This window comes from Sarcophilus harrisii, chromosome 5, assembly GCF_902635505.1.
Source record: "Sarcophilus harrisii chromosome 5, mSarHar1.11, whole genome shotgun sequence".
NCBI classification, from domain to species: Eukaryota; Metazoa; Chordata; class Mammalia; order Dasyuromorphia; family Dasyuridae; genus Sarcophilus; species Sarcophilus harrisii.
In genome coordinates, this window is record NC_045430.1 from 116,571,886 (window position 1) to 116,597,181 (window position 25,296).

Consider the following 25,296-nt stretch of genomic DNA (forward strand, 5'->3'; position numbering starts at 1 on the left):
ACATTAATTAAAAATATTTAGTAGTTTATGTTTTGATTAGTATTGATGCTGAATTCATAATCACCTCTGCTTATTGAAAGGACTCCCAAAAGTAATATTTTCTTCCACTGTAGCATTCAGTAGCCAGGGCTTCTGAGCTGCATAGGCCACAGAGTATCTGCTCCTGCTGCAAAATTGAAGGGGGAAAAAGTAAATAAAATGACAACAGGGTGATGCAAAGAAGATACTTTTTTTTTTTTCATTTGTAGCTGAAAGTCAAAAGGTATTAAAAACAAATTAAAAAGGATCTAAAGGGGACATTTTCAAAACCCACTAATCTTGTTAATTAGTTGTGTTGTTAATATCTAACCTAAAAGTTCTAAACATTTGATCAAATTGGAATGGAAGGTGCACATTTTTGTGTAGAAAACTTATAGATGTAAAAATTACATTTAAATGTAAAATTTTTAACTTTAAATGTCCAAATTATAGAAAAGTAAAATTTAAAATATAAATTTTGTTCATGGATAATGTAAATAAATATATATGCAATCCTGGAGTCATCAAATAGAATAGCCATGAATTATCTTCAATAGCCACATACCTTTAAAATTCTATTTAAGTCCTGTCTCTATACATTGATTTTTTTTTCTGTAGATGACTCTTTAAAAAAGGGCAGCAATAATAACACCATAATAGATAAATATGTTTTGTGGCTTAGTCATATTTTAAAAGTATGTTTTGAATGCTTATATACTGTATTAAACTAAAAAATCATTATTGTAAAGAATATTTAGAGAAAAATTATATTTAAGTAAAATGCATTTTAATTACAAATTGAAAGAGTGTACACACCAGCATGGTTACAAAGTTACCTTTTTAAGTCTTGGAAATTATACCAGATGTCTATACATCAGATATCAGTAGTTAAGAAACTATTCCTGAATTTAAATAAAGAAGAAGATGGAATTTGTGGGCCAGTTCAGTTTGAAGTCAAATTTTCATTGTTAGTTTGGAATCAGTAAGTGCAACTTAAGGTTATGAAAGAAAGAGTATTTGTAGTATATGGAATATTAGTTAAAAACACTATTTTCCTATAATATCAATTTCACAAATTTAAAATATGTGAGAATGTAATTTATGCAAGTATTGTTTCTTAGATAGATGTATTCATACTCATACAGTGGTGACCAACCTTGAGCACAAGAACCCATTCTGATTTTTTAGGTTTTTACCATGCTGTTTCTGGGTCTTCTTTCTTATCTGAATGGAAGACTCCAATGCTACCTTATTATTTAGCTCCCATATCTACTTGTAATTTTATGTGAACAGAATCCAAACCCAATTTGATTTTAAAAAAAAGAGAATGAGCTTTAATTAAGATCAAGATGTCTGCAACTTGATGTGAGCAAACTCTCTGGTTAAGATTATTTCTGTAAATTGATAATTGTGCCTAATCAGGTTGAGAACCACTGCCCTTAAATTTGGCTAACACATTCTCATGAATGATTTGTTATATGAAGAGAAACAACAAAATGACTAAAGAGTAAAAGGTTAAGTTTCAAGGAAAGTTTGAGAAAGTTATTTTTTATTAAATACAGTTAAAACAGAAATAATACCTTCTGATTGCTTCACAAGAAGGCTCTGATTCATTTACACTGCAAGTATGGTAAAAAATGTTCATTATTCAAGAAATGGGTTTAATGAAAGTGCATACATTTTATGCAAGGGGAGAATTAAATATTAGGTATTTACTTAATTCTTAAATTCCTAATATAATTTTATTTTTATTTCAAAGAGAAATGCAGCTTAAAAGTGATAATAATAAAAGACATAAATGTTAAGTTTTTGTGATATCAGCTAAACAACAGATGCTAAGCTCATATTTAGTAAATAATACTATTCATTTTCATAACAAATACTCATTGTGACTAGGTTTGCATGGTTATGGAGATATCTACCCCTAGCATTGTTACAAATCAACCAGATAAACTATTTTATATTTTTTGGTAATATTTTCTTGATTGCTGTTGAAGTCTCTTCCATTTCTAACATTCTAGGTAGAACTATCTAATCTGCTAAAAAAAGAAAAACAACACAATATTCCAATAACAAGATATTCCAAAACTAATTTCCACTTGAAAGATGAACATATAACATGGCTTTAGGCTATTTTTATTTGAACTGTGCTCATATAACTATTTTCTGAATAGATACCAACTCATTGATAGTTATCAGAAGTATGCTTTCTAAGGGATCATGTTAGCTATTAGTAAGCTAGCATAGGTTTAAAATAATACCAGAAGTAATTAAGGTCATCTATAAAAGAATAAATCTATTTAGAACTAACCATTAGCTTTCCATCACTACAGTAGAGGCAACTGACTCAAAGTAAATAAACTAGTATTGTTACTGTGAAACTTTATATCACTACTGATCATATTTGGCATAATGGTGAGGCTTGGAATCAGAAACTGTCAAATCCCATCTCTGATGCTTACTACTACTTTATCAGCTAAATCATTAATTTGTCAAGGTCTGTATGGTTGGAGGGGATGATATTCTAGAGCCAATGGAACAGGTTCCCTACATTGTTGACTTTCGTTGTCAATAAAAATTATATCTCCATCACTTTATTCACAATTGATTTCTATAACAAAATAACTGCCAGATCAACTGTTTGACCACATTTTATTGTGTCTATTTTAATTCATTTCCTGAAAAAAATAATTAATTATTCCAAACATCATAAAATAAATAAATTTCAGGAGTCTTTAAATATTCTCAATATATAAACATATGATTTCCTCAGGAAAGGAGAAAGATAATTTTTTGCTTTTAAAAATAGGAAGAGAGGGAATTGACTAATTACCTTCTTCTATATTTACCTTACACTAAAGTCATCTGAAATTGTCATTGAAATTTTCTTTTGGTCAGTTACATTATTCATTTCACCTATTCCACATAAGCAGCTAATAAGTACTCATATTCTGAAGAAAATAACATCAAAAATTTGAAAAAAATTAAAGAATATACTATGTGTTCAAAAGGATGGGCTAAATTGCACAAGGAATTCAGTCAAAAGTATTCTATTACTAGAATATAAAAGAAAGAATAATTTAAAAAACACTTGAAATCTGAAGATTAGGTACAAAATCAAACTTTTAAGTTCTGTTCATTTTGTTCCTCTGTAATGCTAAGTACTTTTTGAATTGTGATCCCTCCCATCTTTTAACATTCTCCCAATTCATTCATTTAATAAACACTTATTAAGTACTTTCTATGTATAAATCAAGAAATATGAAAAGTTCAGAAGAGATATGGGAATTTAATGGGAAAAATAAGAAGTTCCACTTTGGATGTGTTTCAGATAATGATGAAACATCCAGATAAAAATCCTAGTAATCAGGGGAGAGATAAAGGGTGAATTATAGTTTTGAGTCATTCGTGTAGAATCTAACAAATTGAATCTAACAAATAACTAAAAAGAACATCAGAGGATGGATAGACAGAGAAAAGAGAAAGAGACAGAACAACAGAGACAGACAGAGAGGCAGAAAGAGAGACAGAGACAGTAAAAGGGACAAGTATCCAGCAAAGGATACTGAGGGGTAGCAAGACAGGAAGAGGACCAGGAAAGAATCACAAAATGTCAGGAATAAGAGAGCATCTGAACTTTAAATCTCTACTCCTGTAATTTTATAGAAAGTGGGGGGAAACAAAAATAAAGATGGAAAAGCTCTTCCAGATCCTAAAATATATTATGGAAGAAGTATTCACTAAAATTATTTATTATTATTTTAAAATAGAAAAGCAAATCAGTGGAACAGACTACCTAAGTAAAAATAAAAAACAAATCTACTTAAGAAGAACAAGATCTGCTGGAAAAACTAGAGAGAAATTTGTCAAAGTAACCGATTTAGACTAGCATCTTAGGAAACAAACAACAAGTTCCAAATGGGTACACAATCAAAATATAAAAAGGACAGCTTTTTTTTTTAAATAGAAGACAATGAATGAAGAAATGCCTTTCACAACTGTGGATGTTGGTGATAGTCCTTAACCAAACAAGGATAAAATTTTATGAAAAGAAATTATAGTTTTTACATGAACAAAATCAATACATTTGATGTGATAAAGAAAATTGTTGACTAGAAAATATTTTTTTTCAGATGTTTCTGATAAGGATATGACATCAATATATAGGTTATAATATCATATACAGGGAATTAATACAAATATATGACTGTAAAATGCTGTAAACATTCATTCCCACAGCAGACAAGTGATCAAAACAAATTAATAAACAGAAGAATTTTTTTTAACTCTGAGGATGCTTTATTTTTAACAGTAAACTGAGAAATTATAAATTATCAAAAGCCATAGGAAAGATTGCTCCAAGATGTCAATAATAAGAAATAATAAAATTTAAACAATTTGGAGGTTTCATGCTTTAACTTTTAATGGGCAAAGATGACAAATGAAAACAATAGTCAAAGCTAAAGGGACTACAGGAAGATAGATGTACTAATACACTATTGGATAAACTTATGGATTAGTCCAACAATTTTAGAAATATAATTTAGGAATAAGTGAAAAAAGATCCTAAAATATTGATATAGTGAATGATATATTCCAATGACATTAAAAAGAGAAAGATCTTATATATACCAAAATATTCAGAGCAACATTTTTGGTGATGACAAAGAACCAAAAACAAAGTGGTATTCATTGATTAGATGATAGTTAAACAAATCATAATATATTAATAAAATGGAATATTACTATGTCATATGAAATGATAATTGAGGAATTCTGAGAATATAAATAAGTCATGTATGAATTGATGCAGAGTATACTAAATGACAACAGGTAAACAGTATAAGAATAATGAAAACAACATAGAAAAAACAATGAAGAAAACTATACTGTTAAATTATTATAAACAACTTTGTCTCAAAGAAAAAGTTGGAGAGATAGGGAACTATAGACTTAGAAGGTTAAATTTGCTTTCAGAAGTAAATGATGTCTAGATGACTTCAATGAATGAGTGAACCAATGTTTAAACACACACACAATACATATAGATGTGTATATGTGTATTTTTTTTTTGCAAGGGAATATTCATTGAAGTGGAAGGAAGCGGTATAAAAGAAAATAAGAGACAAGAAGCTGTTTCAGGAGTATAGTATCCTCTACAAAAGAAATTGCCACTTCAAGAAAATAAAGTGCTTAAAAAAATTTGCTATTCTAGAATCAAATCAGAATGCTACTAAGTAAATTTAAGAGAGGAAGATGGCAGATGAGGGCAATGCCATAGATAATTTGTTTATATTTCAACATAACATTTGATTAAACATCATCTTCTGTGCTTGCATAAAATATGGGAGAGATGTGAGCTAGATGATAAAATATTGAGATAACTTCAGAAACGGTTGAATGGAAGGACTCAAAAGTAATGATTAATAAGCCAATGTCAATTTGGAAGGAAGTCACCAGTGAAGTGTCTTGGGAATCTCTGCTTGGTTCTATGGTTTTTACAATTTTTATAACATACTTTAGATAAAATCACAGGTGGTAAGCTTCTCAGAGTTATAAGTGACAAAAGGCTAGGAAAGGCAGCTGAGACACATAATGAAGGCAGCTCCAAAAGGATCTTGGCAGATTAAACAATGGGTCAAAGATAAAAATTAATAGGAATAAATATCTTACATTTGAGTTCTAAAAACTGACATTATAAGACAGGAAAAGCATGGTTAGATAGCAGTCTGTCTGGAGGAAATCTGGAAATTTTAATAAAACATTAGCTCAATATGGATCAAAAGTTAGTTGTAGCAGTCAGAAAAAAAAGTTAATATGATCTTGGATTGTATCAAAAAACATAATTTCTAGGAATAAGGAATGATAGATTCGTTGTACACTGCCATACTCTACCTGTAGTACTAGCATCAATAACATATACTAGAGTTTAGGAAGGACATCAATAATCTCATAAACATACAGATAAAAGAGCCCAGAATAGCAAAGAGTTTCTAGTGCATGTCATAAGAGTTTTGGTTGAAGGGTTTGGAGTTGTGTACTAGAGAGAAAAGAAGAGTTAGGGAGAACAGGGAAGCTGACTTCCAGTACTTAAAATCTGTCATGAAGAAGAGGTATTTGATATGTGCTGCCTGACCCAATATTTTGTAGAAGTGGAACAAAGGTAAAAATATTCTGAACATCTGGTAAAACTTACTTAAAATGTAGCTATCCAAAATTGAAATGTTAACCTTAGGATGTAGGGGACTCTCATACAACATAAGTCTTTATGCAGATGCTGGATGACAATTTGCCGTGGTGGGGATTTTATTTTGTCTATGGTTGAACAAAGTTGTTACTGAGCTCTCTTCAAATTTTGAAATTTGGTGGTTCTGTCATAGTGAATGAGCTGCCCATCCAACTGTGTAGTATAATATAGACAACATATATTTTTCTTAAAACTGTTTTTTTCCCTTTTTGAATAACTCAGCTAAACTCTCTTAAATGAGTATAGATCTCATTTAGAAGGATCTCCAGTATTCCAAGGCTTGATACAATTAACAACTAGAGATGCTCATCAAGCATAAAGAATCCTTTTCTATTTAAAATCTTTCCTAGTATCCTCTAAGATAATAGCAAATACCTTTAGCCAGCACAAGTCTCTCTGTTTATGTATTACTTCAAAAGTTTCTCTGTTGCTACTTTTTTTCTTCTATGAGATTTGGGTATATGTAGTAGATTCTTTACTGGAAAAGAATACTTAAAGAAATATTTTACTGCAACAAAAGAAATGCTTTTTTTATAGTTAATAATAATTAATATGGTAAACTCTTTTACACTCAATAATTTCAGTCAAACTTATAAAAATCTGTTCCTCTTGACAGCATAATTTTTGAAAGTTTATTTTCCTTTTATTAATCTTCAACAAGGAAATTCATCCCAACTTCATCATGCCCCATCAAGAATGTACATACTACTTATCCTCATATAATCTCCATGAAGACTTGCTTCAGTCTTGCTATTCAAATTTCATCAGTTGCTGTTTCTTCTCTAAAAGGCAGAATTTAGAATTTCCTCCAGTTACCTCTTTTTATAGAAGGCTCAAAATGGCAACCTGTTCTTTTGTTTTACTTGATTTCATGTCTTGGTGCTTTATTCTTTCTCTATTAGATTGTAAGTTCATTGAGGGAAGAGACTGCCTTTTTTTCTTATTTATATCTTTAGTACTCGCACAGTACCTGGCTCATAATAGAAACTCTTTTTTAAAAAATTTTGTAAGACAATTGAGATAAAGTGATTTGCCCAAGGTCACATAGTGTTAAATGTCTAAGGCTGAATTTGACTCAGGTCCTTCTGGCTCACGGGCCAGTGCTCTATCCATTGTGCCATCTAGCTTCCTCACAGCTAAATAGAAGCTTAATAAATACTCATCATGAAGTATACTATTGGGGTATCCAGAGAAAAAACTGATACTGTTTGAATAAAGACTGAAGCATACTAATTTTCACTTTCTTTCTTTTTTTCTTTTATTCAAATCTTCTTGCACAAAAGTTTACATGATTGCATTGATATACCCTAAATCTGATTGGGAAGAGTTGGGAAGGATAAAATTTGAAAATCAAAACTTAAAAAAAAAAACACAAATGTTTTAACATATAACTGGAGGCAGGGAGAAATAATATATATATATATATATATATATATATATATATATATACACTTATATGTGTGTTTATATGGCTATATGTAATAAATGTTCAACATGTAATTTTCATAAAAATTTTCTAGAGATATAAATAGGAATTATTGGCCATAGATATTCTCTCACGATTTCATCCACAATAAAAAATTGTTTAAGCATTTGATATGTTCTATTTTTTCAAATATCTTGAGAATTTATTCTTCATTGTCTTCAAAAGCATGTCACTTCCAACACAGACTTCTCCTTTGTTAGCCTGATGTGACCCAAAAGTACTTTCCATTTTCCTTTTCTTTAGGTTCACTGATATTGTCTTTGTTGGGAGATTGAGGATTGCAGAGTTTATATATGGTAGATATACTGTTATTGATGAAAAAAATGTTATAAAATACTTAAGGATTTTCTTCCTTTTTTTTCTTTTGTTTTGTCCTTAAATGCCCCGAGTACAATCTGGCTAAATTGAGCTTCTCATAAAGCTTTGTGTAAACTTGTTTTTTTCTATCCACTGCTTCTCTCCATTTTATGAGGTGATACCAGTTATAATCTTCTACACACTCCTTCATAAGACTTTAAAAACCAAGTTTATGTTCTAAACTGGTGTTGCCCTTGACAACACTTGTCAAGGAGAAAATGCTCACTAAGATATTTTTCTAGACCCTTTTAAAAAGTCTTATAATTGTGACAGTTGATTTATATTACTTAAATTTTCTAGGGAAATGGTGATAGTTTTTGTTGATGTCTAAATTTTTACCAATTTTCCATTTCTGACTGAGTCAAGAAGAAACTTCCTTAATTCTTGGTCATGATTTCAACTTATTTTTTATTTTATTTTGATATTAATTTAGATTTTTACTCTAACTGCAGAGTCAGCTGATTTGATAACTACTCCCATATCAGTAACAAGTCATTTTCTGTTTGTTTTAAAAGTATTAATTTTATTTTTTCAAAGATATTCTATTGTTACTATATCTAACTCTTCTTGCCTTTCTTTTTGAAAAAAAGAAATATAGGCACTTGCCTTTTAGGCCTGTTCTTTTTCTTATTTCTAAGACATGTTCTCTTTTTTAATGTTTAAAAATAACATTATACTGAAATCTTTTGTTTTAACATTCCTTAAATTTCCCCATATATCTTTCCCCTTCTTTCCTTCCAGAGAACTGCTATAAATTTTTAAAAGAAAAAAGGAAAAAAAGACAAAAAAATAATCAAAATGAAATAATTTCTTTTTTAAAAGCATGTCTCTCTCTATATATAAAATCTATTCATACACACACACACACACACACACACACGTGTGTGTGTGTGTGTGTGTGTGTATACATATACATAAGTGTTTGATTCTCATGTGCCACACATGTCTGCAAATGAGTCTTGGGAAGTATTTTTAATAACTTTTCTTTGGGTTGGTTGTGCTTGTTCTTTATAATTTTTGATATACCAGTTTTGATTATATTGTGGTTATTCTTTCCACTGCATTGTTATCGTCACCAAGTATATTTTTTCACGATACTGCTTATTTTACTCTGCATCAATTTATTAAAGTCTTCCTATGCTTCTCTATATTCATCATATTTGTTGTTTTTTATAACACAATACTATTCTATCACATTTAAAGATCACAATCTCTTTGCCTTTTCCAAAAAATGGGCACCTCATTTCTTTGCTAATACAAAAAAAAATGATACTAGAAAAGACTTCTTTGAGTTTTATGCTTAGTAGCAATATTTCTGGGTTAACAGATATGAATATTTTAGTTACTTTGCATAGTATCAAATTGATTTCTATAATGATATAATAATATATATAATAATAACGCAGTAGTGTGTTTTTTTCAGTACCTCACCAAATTGACTATTCTTTAGTTATCTTTGCCCATTTTCTTGGTGCGAGCTGAAATTTCCAAAGTTGCTTTGATTTGCATTTCTAGTACTATTAGTACTTTAGGGTGTTGTCTCATATAATTTTAATAATAATCCTTTTAAGAACTCTTTGTTCATATTTCTTTGACCATTGATCTATTGAGGTCAGGGAGCAGAGCCAAATAGAAGGAAGCAAAAGAGTATAACAGAGGACAAGAATAACAGTACAAGGGATCATTACTGGAACAAACAAAATGACTATGGAAAGAAAGGTCCATGATCTATTATAGAAGCTCCAACAGAGGGGAATTGCTAGTGAAAGAGCAAGCAGCTACAAAGTTCCTGGTGAAAGAACAAGGTAGACACCTGTCTTGTTAGGACCCTCTCTCAGGCGATACTGTAAAAGATCTGACCATTAATATGATACAGTGAGAAGAATAAAGGATAAGAAATCAAAAGGTTAGATTTATAGCCAGCTTGACCACTTCCTAACAAAGGCTTTAGGTATGTCACCTAACTTCTTTGGATCTCTGTTTCAATCAGTCAACTAATCAAAAGTATTTATCAAAGTCCCTACCATGTGTCAGATGCTGTGCTAGGCAATGAGAATAAAAGTATCAAGAATGCATCAATACCTATTTTTATGAGCTTATGTTTTAATGGAGGAAGAGAGAAGATAGGCCAAAAGTAGATATAAAATTAATAAATACAAATATATGCAACATAGTTAAACAATAAAGCAATATTTATTAAGTATCTACTATATGCCTTTCCCTGTTCTGGGTATACAAAAAGAGGAAAAAGAAAGCCCCCTGATCTCATTATAGTCTAATGAGTGGATAACCTGCAAATATTTATAAAGGAAATCCTACACAAAAAATAGAAAAGAATCAAAAGAGGTAAATGCTATCAGTCTATTTCTGCTATAGATGTAATGATATAGTAGAAAGGACACTGAACTTGGTGATTTGGGAGAAAAGGCATTACCAATTTGGGAGGGGTTAAGACAGATTTCATGCATTATATTGTGCTTGAGTTATATCTTGAAAAGAGAGGAGGACCTGTAAGGCAGAGAGGTAAAGAAGGGATGCATCTTAAACATGGAAAGCAAGCAGAGCAATGACAAAGAGATGGAAGATGGAGTGTAATGTGTAAAGAAAATGGTGAAAACCAATCTGTCTGGACTGTGGAGTGCAAGATATGAAGAAGCATTCAGGGGGACTGGAAAAATAGAGGAAACTTGTGTAGGGCTTTGTATTCTAGCTTGAAAGCAAATTGGAAGGCACTGCAATTATTTGAGTGAGAGAGTAAGATAGCTATTGACCCATGCTTAAAGGAAAATTAATTTGGCAGTACACAGGATGAATTGGAGTGCTGAAAAACTTGAAGGAGGGAGACCAAGGCTAATGTGATAATACAGGTGAGACTTGATGAAGGCCTGAGCTATAATGATATCTATGTGAAGAGGACAGATAAGAGATGTTGTGAAGGTAGAAAAAGGAAGATGTAGCAATTAATTCAATATATGTAGTGAAGAGCATAGAACATAAGAAATGCTAGAAATTATGAACCTGAAAGACTTAAAAGAAGTTTGAGAAAAGGGAAAGTTTACGAGGAAAGACAATGAATTCAGTGTTAAATGTAAGATATCTCTAAAAATACTAGGCAATTGGTAATGTATTCATTGAAGCTCAGAAGAAATACTAGGGCTGAATAAATAGCTCTAGAGAGTCATTGGCATAGAGATTAAATCCATGAAATTGAATGGGGAAAGAAAGTGGAATAGGAATGATCAACTAGAGAAGGAAACTCAGAAGGGGATCATAAAAAAGGAGGCTCACTAAGACAGAAAAGTATCCTGAAAACTTAGCAAGGAAAGTGGGTACTAGTATCAAAAAAAAAGCAGAAAATGCTTAAGACTGAAAAAATGAACATCATATTTAGCAATTCATTTGAAATTTTAGAGAGGGCAGCTTCAGTTAAGTGACATTAAAATTTCCTCAAATTTTAAAAATTCAGGTTTGAACAGATGCCTTTAAGACTCTTCCAGCTCTAAATCAATGATCCTATGACCCCACTGGAAGGGAGTTTCTGGTCAGATTTCATCCTTTGCCCTGTGTAAATAAAGTTTTTCTGAAGCTTTATAAGCATGAATGTATATGAGGGATGTTGGTAGTCACTAATAGGGACTGTTAGATACTAATATTCACCATCTCCTTGGATTGAAGCAATGTTCAAGGACAGTGAGAGATTCTGAAATTGTATCTGGACTTTTTGTGTCAAGCCTGAGCCTCTAATCCAAGAGTTAAATTTGTATTTATGTCATAAATTCTTGTCATAAGAAAATAGGATTTCTAGTAACAGAAAGAAGCACAGTAATTTACAGAAGATAGTGTCAAAGAATAGACAACCAAAAAAAAAATCCATGCCTTCAGATATCACTATTCAAACATAGTAAGCATGGGTAATTTAAAAAGTAATTAATTTAAATTCTTGGGTATCACTGTTTTTGAATGGGAGGAAAAAAATCCAACTATACTATGGTTGAATGAGACCATATTTGTATTTTGGTTGTTTACTCTTAAATATTTCAAAAAGGATATTACCTATACAGAGTTTATTTCTGAGAACATGACTTCCAAATCCATCACTTTATATTGTGCTTTCATTTCCATTTTTCTTGGAAATTAACGCAGTTTAAACATTAACATTTTATGACTACCATATTATCTTTTCATACTATTATTACATCATATATCTGGAGCAACAGGGTTTTCAGAAACCCTCTTTATAACTCATTTTATAGTTTAGGAAACTGAAGCCAAAGGTATTGTAACTTGCCCAATTCATATAGGAATTAAATGGCAGAGGTGAGATCTGAACCCAAATCCTTTGACTCCCAAGCCTGACCCCTTTCATTATACCATGCTGGTTTATATGAAGCTTGTTTTGCCCTAAAACTTTCTAATCTTTTTCATGCAAAATGTTTTTCAACCAAACCAAATCCTTCTCCCTCCATATGACACTTGTACAGTTGGTTTTTCTGAAGGTCCATGTGTAATGTCTCAGACTCTTAATGGATATTACCTCCCAGTCTAAATGCTCATAAGACATATTTTAACTAATAAATTCTAGATTTTTGTTAAGAAGCAAAGTCAAGTTAACCAGCTTATAGGTCAAAGACTTTCCTTTTGCTTATCTTGGAAATAAGAACATTTTCCTCCCTCTTGTTTTTCACCACTTCCTCTGAAGGACCTGAGGGCCATGCTTATCAGAACCATTTTAAGGAGATGGAAGAGAGCACTTAGGGGGGACATGATAGTGATATACAAATACTTGAAGCTACTGGAAGAGGTATTAGTTAAGGTTTTGCCACAAGAATCAGAATTAGGACAATGGCTGCCAGTTTCAGGAAGACAGATTTTAAGCCCAATATAAGGAAAAATTTCTTAACTATGATACCTGCCCCAGAATGAAATGAGATGTTTGGCAAATAGTGATTTTTCCTTCACTAAAACTCTTTAGTGGAGGCTCACTTATCAGGAATATCCTAATGGATGTTAGTCTAAATGACTTTTGACATCCATTAGAACTGTGATATCAAGATACTGTGATACCAAAGAATGGCTATTAATAAAAACAATAATATTAAATATTAAAATACTATATTATAATCATGTAATTATTATATTACTTCTCCATTCTGTAAGCATCTCTCTGAGACTCTAGAGAAAGTGTAGACCTGTATTGGTAAAAGCAAATTTCCTCATCCAGGAGTTTTCTACCATAGTTTTATTTAATAGTATTTTGTTGTTACATAGGTGAATAAGTGCTGTACTGTACATTTAGGCAAGAAAAAAACATTGGCTAATTGTCATTGGCTAATTTCAGTTAATAAATATTTTCTATCAAAAAAGTCAATTTTAACAAGAGTACAATCATTAAGAACAAATAAAGGATGATATATTATCATCAACCATGTTTATCTACAATGACATTTCCCCAATGGACAAAATAAACCACAAAAAGTGTTTTTCAAGATCCTGCCAAGTCATATCACAACTCCAAAGTCTACATTTAAAATATTTTTCTCATATTTTAGAGTCAGAATGCAAAGCCAAATGGAGAAGTCATACAAATCTTGACTTTTGAATATAAAAATCTATGAAGAAGCCCATTTAAATTTTTCTTTGGCATTCCTACTTCCTAGAATTAAAGAAATTCTAGGATTTTTGGAGTTGTTCATAGGATATATGCCTGGAAAAATCTGCTAAGTTGAATTTTAGATGTATTCCCGTTTTTCTTGATAGAATATTAACATACAGAAGTGTTATCGTCAAAGAAGAAAAAGGACTGGTCTTTCAATATAATAGGAAATGCATGTGACTAGCCATGGTAGAGAATGGAAAAAGAGGCCAAAAATCATTTCAACACTGATTTCCTTCATTTTTTTAAAATTGAAAAAAGCTACTGTCTTATACAAAATACTACCAAAATAACCTCTGATGATATGAAAATGGATGTGTCTGATGGAGATCACATATATTTTCTCCGTAATCAACACCACAAAAAATAGAGTAAATTTCAGATCATGCTATTAAAATCTGTTCATTTAATAATTAAAAAGATTTTCTTTGTGTTTATAATCCAGTGTTAAGTCAAATAAAATGGTAGCTCTTCTGCTATTATAAACATCCTTTTTTCAGAAAAAAAATGGCTCTTCTCAGCAATAGGCCAAGATAAATATTCTTCCTAAAGGAGAGACTTTTTGCATAAGGAAATTCCTGATATTCTAACTGGTCATTATCATCATTTTCATTGAAAGCCTCACAGAAAACCTCCAATTGGATAGGCAGCTGGTGGGCTGACCAACTTCTTTCCATAGCAACCACACTAAAACTGAAGAGTACAATTCAATCACTTGCACATCAAACTAAACATTTGATTATAATTATATTTTTTAGAATAAAAATTCTATACAAGAGAAAACATATATTGAATATGTTTCCAGGAGTACAATTCAACTACTCAAGAGTACAATTCAATCACTTGCACATCCAACTAAACATTTGATTATAATTATATTTTTAGAATAAAAATTCTACACAGGAGAAAACATATATTGAATATGTTTCCAGGAAGCATATATATATATATATATATATATATATATATTACATACATACACACACACACATACACACATACACACACATACACACACACACACATATATACATATATATATATATATATATATATATATTGACCATGAAATCAACTTTTACAATTGCATCACATTAAAGAGTACAATTTATAAAAACTTATTTTGGACAAATCTTTTGTCAAAGATAAAAACACTATATAAATTTCCCACATAGTTTGGTTTCTAAAATAGATGATAACCACAATAATAATAATCATAGAAATAAAATCACATTTTAAAGGGTTCAATCAGAAAACAGATACATTATTTATAAAGTACAACTCAATCTGCCAGAGTTGTAAGGAAAAGCAAAAATGACATAAAACTTCATGACACGGAAGTTGTAAAGTTAAGGAAGCCTTCCCAATAAACAAGAGACTCCAAAAAATAAAACCTGAAAGAATCTTCCATCTTGTTTATTGGATAACATTCGGTCAGTGGCAGTGTTCACTGCCTGAATTCATACAAACATACATTCAAACTAACAGCAACTTGAAGAGCTTTATTTTCCTATTCTAAAAGTCATTCCCACTATGTCAATGCTGTGCAAAATTTCATTTAAAACAATGATTATTATATTCTTCCTTCAGGTTGACATCTCGATGAAAAGAAATCAGACATTTTCAACTAAATTGCTGTTTTAAAACCACTTTCAGAGAACTCTTTATGTGAACAAAAAACAACTCAGGAAGAAAATGAGTTCGTTCCTGGGGGGAGGTCCTGTCCATTGCTCAGATATAGTATAGTATCAAGTATAAAGTGTATTATAAAGTATCAAGTATAGTATAAAGAAGATTTGAAAGATAGAAAGGAGAAAGGTTTTGAAGAATTTTTCATGGCAAACAAAAGATTTTATATTTGATCCTGGAAGAAACTGGGCACCACTACAGTTTATTGAGAATATAGGAGGAGAGTGACTTGTCTTGAGAGATATTGCAAAGGAAAATTCGACAATTTGGCAACTTATTAGATATGTGAGGAGAATTGAAAGAATCAAGGGTGATACCAAAGTGGCTAATGTATGGCAAAGAATAGGACTTTAGGAGTATTCATAATATGTGAACATAGTTTGAAAGAAGTTTAACAAAAGAGACTGAATCAGAATGCTCTTAACAGACAGAAAACAAAACTAAAATAAAGCACTGAAATTCTATACCATTAAACTCTTAATTTTTACAAATGATGTAAGCTTTCTGCATTGCTTTTTAATTAGAAAATGGAGTTTAAAATTAACTCTTTGCATGCTAGTCATATAATTTAGGTTTAAAGCAAAATTAAAAAAAAAAACATACTTGCTCCAATGAACTTTTCCTTCTAGTGTTTGCATTTCACCAAGTATTGCAAGAAGAAGGGAAGATTTTCCACAACCTACTTGACCCACAATCATTGTAAGTTGACCTATAATAATCAAATAAAATTCATTAATTGCAGAAGATGGAAAATTCTGTCTTTAATGTATCTGAAAACATTTAAAACAGCTAACATTTCATTTTATGTATCTCAATGTGGATATTCCATGATTCAGATTGTAATCTATCTACCTGTATAACTGCTATATGGTGTAATTTAATCCAAAGGGTGTCTACTAAATGTACTAGATGTCTTGCTTAATCTTTTTAGACTTTGTGAGAAAACTAATGGAACATATCAACTTTTTAATTATCAATTGCTCTTATCATATATACCTGTTTTCTAGTGTGATTTTTAATCATACGTTTCCTTTGTAACATCCTTTACATCACTCTTCTGTTAACATTTTTGTAATATTCCACACCCTTTCCACATGCTGGTTCTCCACTACTCTTTGGGTGATCCTAATCTTTAATTCTTTAGAAACTACAGAGTTCTATGGCTTATATATCATCTCTGAAATAAGACCATTATAAAAAAGGATATACTTTTTTCAGAAAGAAGCTTGAATTTATTAAGAGAACTTTGCTATTTTCCAGAAACAATCCAACCCATTGTTCTGTTCAATTCTTAACTCATCTCGTTGTCCATCTGATATATCTAGGATATGTATTTTGTATGTACTGTTTGATGCACTATAGGGATTTTTAATCCAACTACATATCACAACTTATAGATATTCATCAAATGAGATAAAATGCAAAGTGCTTTGCAAACATTATTTATTTGTTAGTTATTGTCATTATCATAGTAGCTGGGTTTGAACTCTAGCTTTGCTACTATTACCAACGTAACCTTAGACAAGTTATTTCACCTTTCAAGATGTGAGTTTCTCACTTGAATAAGAGAGGTCTTAGACCAGATAACTGAAAATTCTCTTCAATCAATAGTCATAAGTGTTTACTATGTGCTTAATTTGTACTCAGCAATAGAAGTGCAAAGAAATAAAAAGAAAGGCAAATCAATACCTGACCCCATAGTGCTCTAAAATTTAAATATCTCTAAACATCTCCAATATGGAAATACAGAAAACAGGTCTCTATTCAACTTCCAAAAGACAAAAATTTAAATCCTGACTTAGCTGTCCTATGGATATCTCTTACTCTCTCCTCATGCTTTAGATTAGATTTCAATGGACTAGACAGTCCATTCAATCTCAAAATGCTACTATTCTGATGAAAATATGTTTTGAATGAAATACTTGGGAAACTGTAGCAAAAGCATCATTGGTTCTTTTTGTCTGTTTTTTTCAAAACAAAATCCTACTATTATGTATTTACATTTATATGGTAGAGTCTTAGCTCCTAAATTTTAATTCATCTCAAAAACATTCAAATATCTTGAAATATGTCATTTAAATAATTCATTGGTTTTTGCCTGAATTATACTGAGAATTGACTACATTTTCTACTTCACTTTATGTCATATAATTTCCCCATCAGGTAAAAACTGAGTAGGAGGTAAGTTCAAATACAAATAAAAACAAAAGACATAACTTAGTGAAATGAGAAATTCAGGAAATAAAGTAAATATTTTCCAAAGTTATACTCTAAAGTATGTCCAATTTCATAACTTCCATTGAAATGGAAATCATTATACCATGATGTTATATCAATCCACGAGTTATAGTATAAAAATGATTATCTTTTACACTGGCTCCATTTTGGCCACATCAAGCTGTAATTCTTTACATTTTGGTGCTGAGTACACAATTTAGCTGTTGAACATTACACAGCACAATCCCTATGTGACTCTTACCTGTTGGGATTCGTATATCTATATTGGATAATGTGGCTAAACCACTCCCCCATGAAAAATACCCATTTGTCACCTAGAAAACAAGGTTATAGAAAAAGAAAAAAAAAAACAAATTTGTTAGGAAAAGACAAAAAGATAAATATGACTCAAATTAAATCTCTTTTGCTCAAAATAATTGAAGAAACACTTAAATACAAATATAAAAAGTTATAAAAAGCACTGTGAATTTTATTTTTATGTGGACACATTATAAGGTAAAAGTCTCCCAAATTAGTGATATTTTGATAATCAATAAGGAAATGGCATACACAATAGTTTAGAAGAATTAAAGAAACTAGAGGGGAAAGGATATTAAATTATACAGTTCATACTACAGCCAGTGTCAGAACTTGCCTCAAATTACCCCAAATTGACAGAATCTTTCATATGTCATACTTATTATCCAGGAAAGTAATACTCCTACTTCTTTTTTTTTTTCAAATACAGTTCTTTTCTGTTATTAAGTTGGAAATAGCTCTAGTCCTCATTAATTTTCACATATCTCTTTACATGCTCATATATTCCCTAAACCTGCAACTCTTCAAGTCAAACCAATGACGTATCTTAATCCTTTTCACATACTTTGGATTTTTGAGAAAAAAATTAAATTATATGTGTATTTTTCTAGCATTCATATTCTTTGAGGTGTTTCATGATTTTGAATGACAAAAATTATGTCTGATTTAATTTTTAAAGTTTGAGATTAGTAAGATTACTTTGAAATCACAAGACTTTAGAGGCCATTTAGTTCAATTCCAATATTTTATTGGTGAAGAAACTAAGGCCCACATAGGTTAATCAATTTGTGTAAGACAAGATAGTGTCAGAAGTAGAATTTGAATCCAAGTCCTCTGACAATAGAGAGGATATCTTTGAAATAATATATTTGAAATATCTTTGAAATAAATATATTTGACATAATAGTTGTCAATTATATAGACTGACCATCCCAAATAAAATTATCCACGTTGTGCATGAGCAGAATCAGAAGCCCAGAAAATTACCTAGTGATATTGCAGATTCTAAAATAAAACCCACTTCTAATCAAGGACAATAATATTATTTGCTAAATAAAATTCATGATAATAGTATTGCTGCTTACTATAAATTATTTTAATCTGACACTATATTAAATGAGGAATTATGTTAAATATGTACCAAAAAGAATAAGTCTGAAATAAAAAAGTGATAAGTAGGGGTAGTATTTTTTTTAACTATTTCAAAATACATTGCCTTCCTTGAAGCAGGAAGCAGCTGGTTGAGGGGAGGTAGGAAAGGGATACAAGAGAACTAAAAATTATATAAGTAATTTCATTTTACTGGCTAATTCTAAAGTGATAATTTGTGGCAAGGATATTTGGAGGATGATTTGACAGAATTTTACTATGAAAACAGTAGAAGTGTATGAATCAAGAATGAATTTAAGAAATTAAATAACCTTAATTGCAATATCTTCAGTCTCAGCTGGACGAATTCGTCTAATTGAGTGTTCATAGCTGTCCAGGTTATATCTTCCAGGCTGCTTCCTGTTTATAGTTTTAGTTTGCTGTATTCCAAAGTATAAAAAATAAGACAAGCTGTCTTTATGACATAATACAAGCTTTTTTTATTAAAAAGAAATTCACATTTTTATTAAAAAGAAATTCTCTGACATCAGAGAAAAATTTCAAAAAGAACATATTTCAACTATTTCTGTTTATATACATTCATTTTGGTAATGAAATGAACTTTTATTTAATTTTTGTTACATCTGCCATTGGAGAGACAAAAGAAAAAAAGAAACTATTTAGCATTATGTCATAAAACAAATCAAATATAAGAAGTTAATAATATTTTTTCTCACATGTCTATCCAGCCTAACTTATATTCACATATGTTAAACATATACTATTTTGGTAAACTTGAACATAGTAATTTAACCCCATAGTGTCTCAGGTCACCCACTAAAATCATAAATTTCAGAATAATTGCTTATCTTAACTGACAAAGGGAAATTCTTTACCAATAATGCCCTATATCACTAAAAGCATCATTTCAAAAGCAAAACTACCAAAAGAAGCATAATATAAGGTAGTATTGTGGTTACAATGAGATACTACATCTATGCATTTGTGTACTTGAATGTATGTATATGTGCATGTACCTACATTTTTAAATGTAGATAAAATCCACTATCTAAAATATTTCATTTTTTCCTAGAGTGGATGAATTTATAAGCTAAGTTAAAAACTAACTGATTAATTGTTAACTGGTTAATTTTTAAGAGATACTTAAATAAAAGAATTTATAATCTTATAAATCTAGAGTTATAATTATATTCCTGTTAATAAAATTTGAAAGCAATAAAAAATTAAGATAATGGTGGGGTAGTTCTTCCCACATACAATGAAATTGAGTATGCTGAGCCAAGAATTTAGAATATTCTCTCTCATGCAGCACCACAGCTGAAGGTGCCCAACCTAATACAGGCTAAGCAAAATTAAATATTAAACAAATATTTGGTGAATATACAAAACAAAACCAGTTAATCAAACTAATTTTAAAAAATTAATCTTACGATCTGATTGTAAAACTACCTTGTTAGGCACATATATCCCAAGGGGGTCCCTGACCAAAAAAAGACTTTAAAAATTTTATAGAAGAATTTTGAGGCAAAAAAAAATTAACAGGGAATGGCTAAACAAATTTTATTACACAAATGCAGCCAAATATTATTATATTGTAAGAAGTGACAAACATGATGAATATAGAGAAGTATAAAAAGACTTACATAAACAAGTGTAAAGTGAAGGAAGAGATAATCTAATCTAATATATAGATATAATCTAATATATAGATAGATAGATTACTAAAAATTTAAGCATAAAGAATAACTGCCATTAAATAATCAAAACTGGAAATTGTGAAATTTTAAAGAATAAATTTCAAAAGAAGAAATGTGAGCACTTGACATCCCCTATTCCTTTAAAGAAGTCAATGTCCATGAATGTGGAAAGTTGTATATAATATACAACAGATATGTATATAACATACAACAACTTAGTTTACTTTTTAAATTTCTTATTCTTTTTTGTAATTGTACTAAGTTTATTTATTTTTAATACACAATGCTTTATGAATCATGTTGGGAGAGAAAAATCAGAGCAAAAGGGAAAAATCATGAGAGAGAGAAAAAATTGAAAATAGAAGTAAACATAGCATATGTTGATTTACATACAGTTTCCATAATTCTTTTTCTGGATGCAGATGGTATTTCCTGTCCAAAGTCTACGGGATTATTTGAATCACTGAATCACTGAGAAAAACCAAGTCTTTCATAGTTGCTCATTGCACATTCTTGCTCTTATTGTATACGATATATTCATAGTTCTGCTTGCTTTACTCAACATCAGTTCATGTAAATCATTCCAGGCCTTTCTATAATCAAGTTTCATCATTTTTTGTAGAACAATATTTTTATAGAATAATATTCTATTATCTTCATAAACCACAACTTATTCAGTCATTCCCCAATTGATGGGCACCTACTCATTTTACAACTCTCTGCTAACCATAAAAAGCTGTTACAAACATTTTTGTACATGTGAGTCCTTTCCCCTCATTTATGATTTTCTTGCCCAGTAATGGCACTGCTGGATCAAAGGGTATGTACAATTTTATAGCCCTTTAGGCATAGTTCCAGATTGCTCTTCAAAATGGTTGGATTGTTTCATAACTCCAACAATAATGCGTTCGTTTCCCAGTTTTCCCACATCCCCTCCAACATTTATGATTATCTTTTCCTATCATCCTAAGCAATCAGAAAAGGGTGTAGTGATACCTTAGGGTTTCTCTATTTCTCTAATCAATAGTGATTCAGAGCATTTTTTCAATAACTATAGGTGGCTTTAATTCTTCATCTGAAAATTGTCTGTTCATATCCTGTGACCATTTATCAATTGGGAAATGACTTGTATTCTTATAAATTTGTGTATTTTAGAAATGAGAACTTTATCAGAAATACTGGCTGTAAAGATTTTTTTCCAGCTTTGTACTTCTCTTTTAATCTTGTTTTTTGTTGTTTTTTGTATAAAATCTTTTTAATTTAATGTAATCAAAGTTGTCCATATTGTCTTTCATAATGTTCTATAAATCTTCTTTGGTCACAAATTTCTCCCTTCTCCAAAGATCTGATAGGTAAATTATCCCTTGGTTTCCTAATTTGTTTATGGTATTACCTTTATGCCCAAATAATGTATCCATTTTGACTTTATTCTGTATGGGGGGTAAGATGTAGATCTATGCCAAGTTTCTGACATGTCATTTTCCAGCTTTCCCATCAATTTTTGTCAAATAGTGACTTGTTTTTCCAGAAGCTAGAGTTTGGGGATTTATCAAATTATCAAATCAAAGCTATAGGCTCTAAGTATTGTATAGTGTGTGTCTAATCTATTCCACTGATCCACCACTCTATTTCTTAGCCAGTACCAAATGTTTTTGATGACTGCTGCTTTATAATATAGATTTAGATTTGGTACTGCTAAACCACTATCCTCTGTATTTTTTTCATTAATTCCCTTGATATTCTTGTTCTTTCAGATGAATTTTGTTACTATTTTTTCTAGTTCTATAAAATAAAGTTTTGGCAGTTTGATTTGTATTACACTGAATAAGTAAACCAATGAGGAACAATTGTCATTTTTATTATAGCCCTGAACAATTGATATTTTTCCAATTGTTTAGATCTGATTTTTTTTGTGTGAGAAGTGTTTTATAATTGTGTTCACATAATTCTTGGGTTCGTCTTGGCAAATAGATCCCCAAATATTTTATTTTATCAACAGTAATTTTAAATGTAATTTCTCTTTCTATCTTTTGCTTTGTCAGTAATATATAGAAATGATGACAATATATGTGGGTTTATTTTATATCCTGCAACTTTACTAAAATGGTGAATTGTCCCCAGTAAGTTTTTGGATGATTTTCTAGGATTCTCTAAGTATATCATTATATCATCTACAAAGAGTGATAATTTTATTTCCCCAATGCCTATTCTAATTCCTTTAAGTTATTTTTCTTTTCTTATTGTTAAAGCCAACTAAAGTACAATATAGAATAATAGTGGTAATAATGGGCATCCTTGTGTTACCCCTGATCTTATTAGGAGTATGTCCTGCTTCTCTTTATTACAAATAATGCTTCCTATAAATTTTAGATATATACTGGTTATTATTTTAAAATAAACTTCTTTTATCCCTATATTCTCTAGTGTTTTTTTAATAGAAATAGGTGCTGCATTTTGTCAAAAGCCCTTTTTTGTAGCTATTGAGATTATCTCTATGATTTCTGTTGATTTTGTGATTGATATGGTTTATTATGGTTATAGTTTTCCTGATATTGAACCAGCGCTACATCTAAATCCCATTTGATCATAGTATATTATCCAGCTGATAAGTTGTTGTAATCTCTTTGTTAATATTTCATTTAAAATTTTTACATCAGTATTCATTAGGGAGATTGGTCTGTAATTTTCTTCCTCTGCTTTAGCTTTTCCTGGTTTAGGTATAAATATTATATATGTCATGGAAGGAATTTGGCAGTACTCCTTCTTTACCTATTTTTCCAAAGATTCATACAGTATTAGAATTAATTGTTCTTTAAATGTTTAGTAGAGTTCACTTGTGAATCCATCTGGCTCTGGAGATTTTTTCTTAGGCATTTATTAATGACTTGTTCAATTCCTTTTTCTACAATGGGACTATTTAAGTATTTTATTTCCTCTTCTGTTAAAATGGGCAATTTATATTTTTGTAAATATTCATTTACTTTGGTTAGATTACCAGACTTGCTGCCATAGAGTTGGGCAAAATATCTTCTAATTATTGCTTTAATTTCTTTTTCATTGGTGGTTAATTCACCCCTTCCAATTTTGATGCTGGTGATTCGGTTTTTTTTTTTTTCTGATCAAATTAACCATAGTTTTATCTATTTTGTTATTTTTTAAAGACCCATTCTAGTTTAATTATTAGTTCAATAGTTTTCTTAGTTTCTATTTTATTAATCTCTCCTTTGAGTTTCAAAATTTCTAATTTAGTATTTAATTGGGGGTTTTTAAGTTTGTTTTTTTTTTTTTTAGCATTTTTAGTTTCATGCCTTATTCACTAATGTTATCTTTCTTTATTTTATTTATGTAGTTATTTAGAGATATAAAATTTCCCCTAAGAACTGCTTGGGCAGTATCCCATAGGTTTTGGTATGTTGTCTCATTATTGTCATTTTTTTGGATGAAATTATGCATTGTTTCTGTGATTTGTTGTTTGACCCACTCATTCTTTAGAATAAGATTATTTAATTTCAATTGATTTTTAATTTACCATTCCCTGGTCCTTCAATGAATATAATTTTTATTTCATTGCAGTCTAAAAAGGAAGGATTTACTATTTATGCCTAATTATGTGGTTTTTATGACGTAATATATGGTTAATTTTTGTATAGATACCATATATTGTCAACAAAAAGGTGTATTCCTTTCTGTTCCTATTCAATTTTCTCCAGAGATCTATCATATCTAAACTTTCCAGGATCCTATTAACCTCCCTAATTTCTTTCTTGTTTATTTTGTGGTTAGATTTGTCTGATTCTGAGAAAGGAAGGTTGATATTGAATCACCTAGTATAGTTTTGCTGTCTATTTTTTCCTTAACTGGCTTAAAATCTTCTCTAGGGATTTGGCTGGTTTACCACTTGGGGCATACACATTTAGTATCATTACTACATTATTTATGGTACCCTTTAACAAGATGTACTTTCCCTCCTTATCTCTTTTAATAAAATCTGTTTTACTTTTGCTTTATCTGAAATCAGAATTGTTACCCCCTGTTTTTTTTTTTACTTCAGCTGAAGCATAATAAATTCTGCTCCAGCCTTTTACCTTACTCTTTATGTTCCTCTCTGTGTTAAATGTGTTTCTTGTCTCTTTTTCTTTTTAATGTCATTTGTTAAAAGATAAAAGACATGATTCTTGGGAAAGGAGATAAAGAAACAGAGGTAAATCTAGAAGATTTACAAAATACAATAAATGGGCAGGGGGTGGAGGTAAGGAAGGGAAAAAATTTGGAACCCAAGTTTTGCAGCAGTGGATGTGGAAAATTATCTATGCATATGTTTTGAAAATAAAAAGTTTTAATAATAAAAATGAATATAAAAAGTGAAGTGAGTAGAACCAAGAGAACACTGTACACACACCTACAAGATTATATGATGATCAACTGTGATGTACTTGGCTCTTTTCAACAATGAAGATTCAGGCCAATTCTAAGAGACTTGTGATGGAGAGAACCATCTGCATCC

At 30.3% G+C, this 25,296-nt stretch overlaps 1 protein-coding gene across 2 annotated transcripts in view; it reads right to left on the bottom strand.

Annotated features, from left to right (window-relative positions):
* Positions 1 to 25,296, bottom strand: part of ABCC9 (ATP binding cassette subfamily C member 9) — a 184,178-nt gene that overhangs the window by 80,420 nt on the left and 78,462 nt on the right. Inside the window, exons 15-19 of one of the 2 annotated variants that reach the window (XM_023504488.2) lie at positions 19,407 to 19,514; positions 17,930 to 18,002; positions 16,054 to 16,159; positions 1,599 to 1,637; positions 65 to 166 (exon numbers count right to left, since the gene is read on the bottom strand). In XM_023504488.2, the coding sequence (XP_023360256.1) occupies positions 65 to 166; positions 1,599 to 1,637; positions 16,054 to 16,159; positions 17,930 to 18,002; positions 19,407 to 19,514 (428 nt within the window). The remainder of the gene's footprint in view (positions 1 to 64; positions 167 to 1,598; positions 1,638 to 16,053; positions 16,160 to 17,929; positions 18,003 to 19,406; positions 19,515 to 25,296) is intronic. The other variant, XM_023504489.2, reaches the window with a different exon arrangement.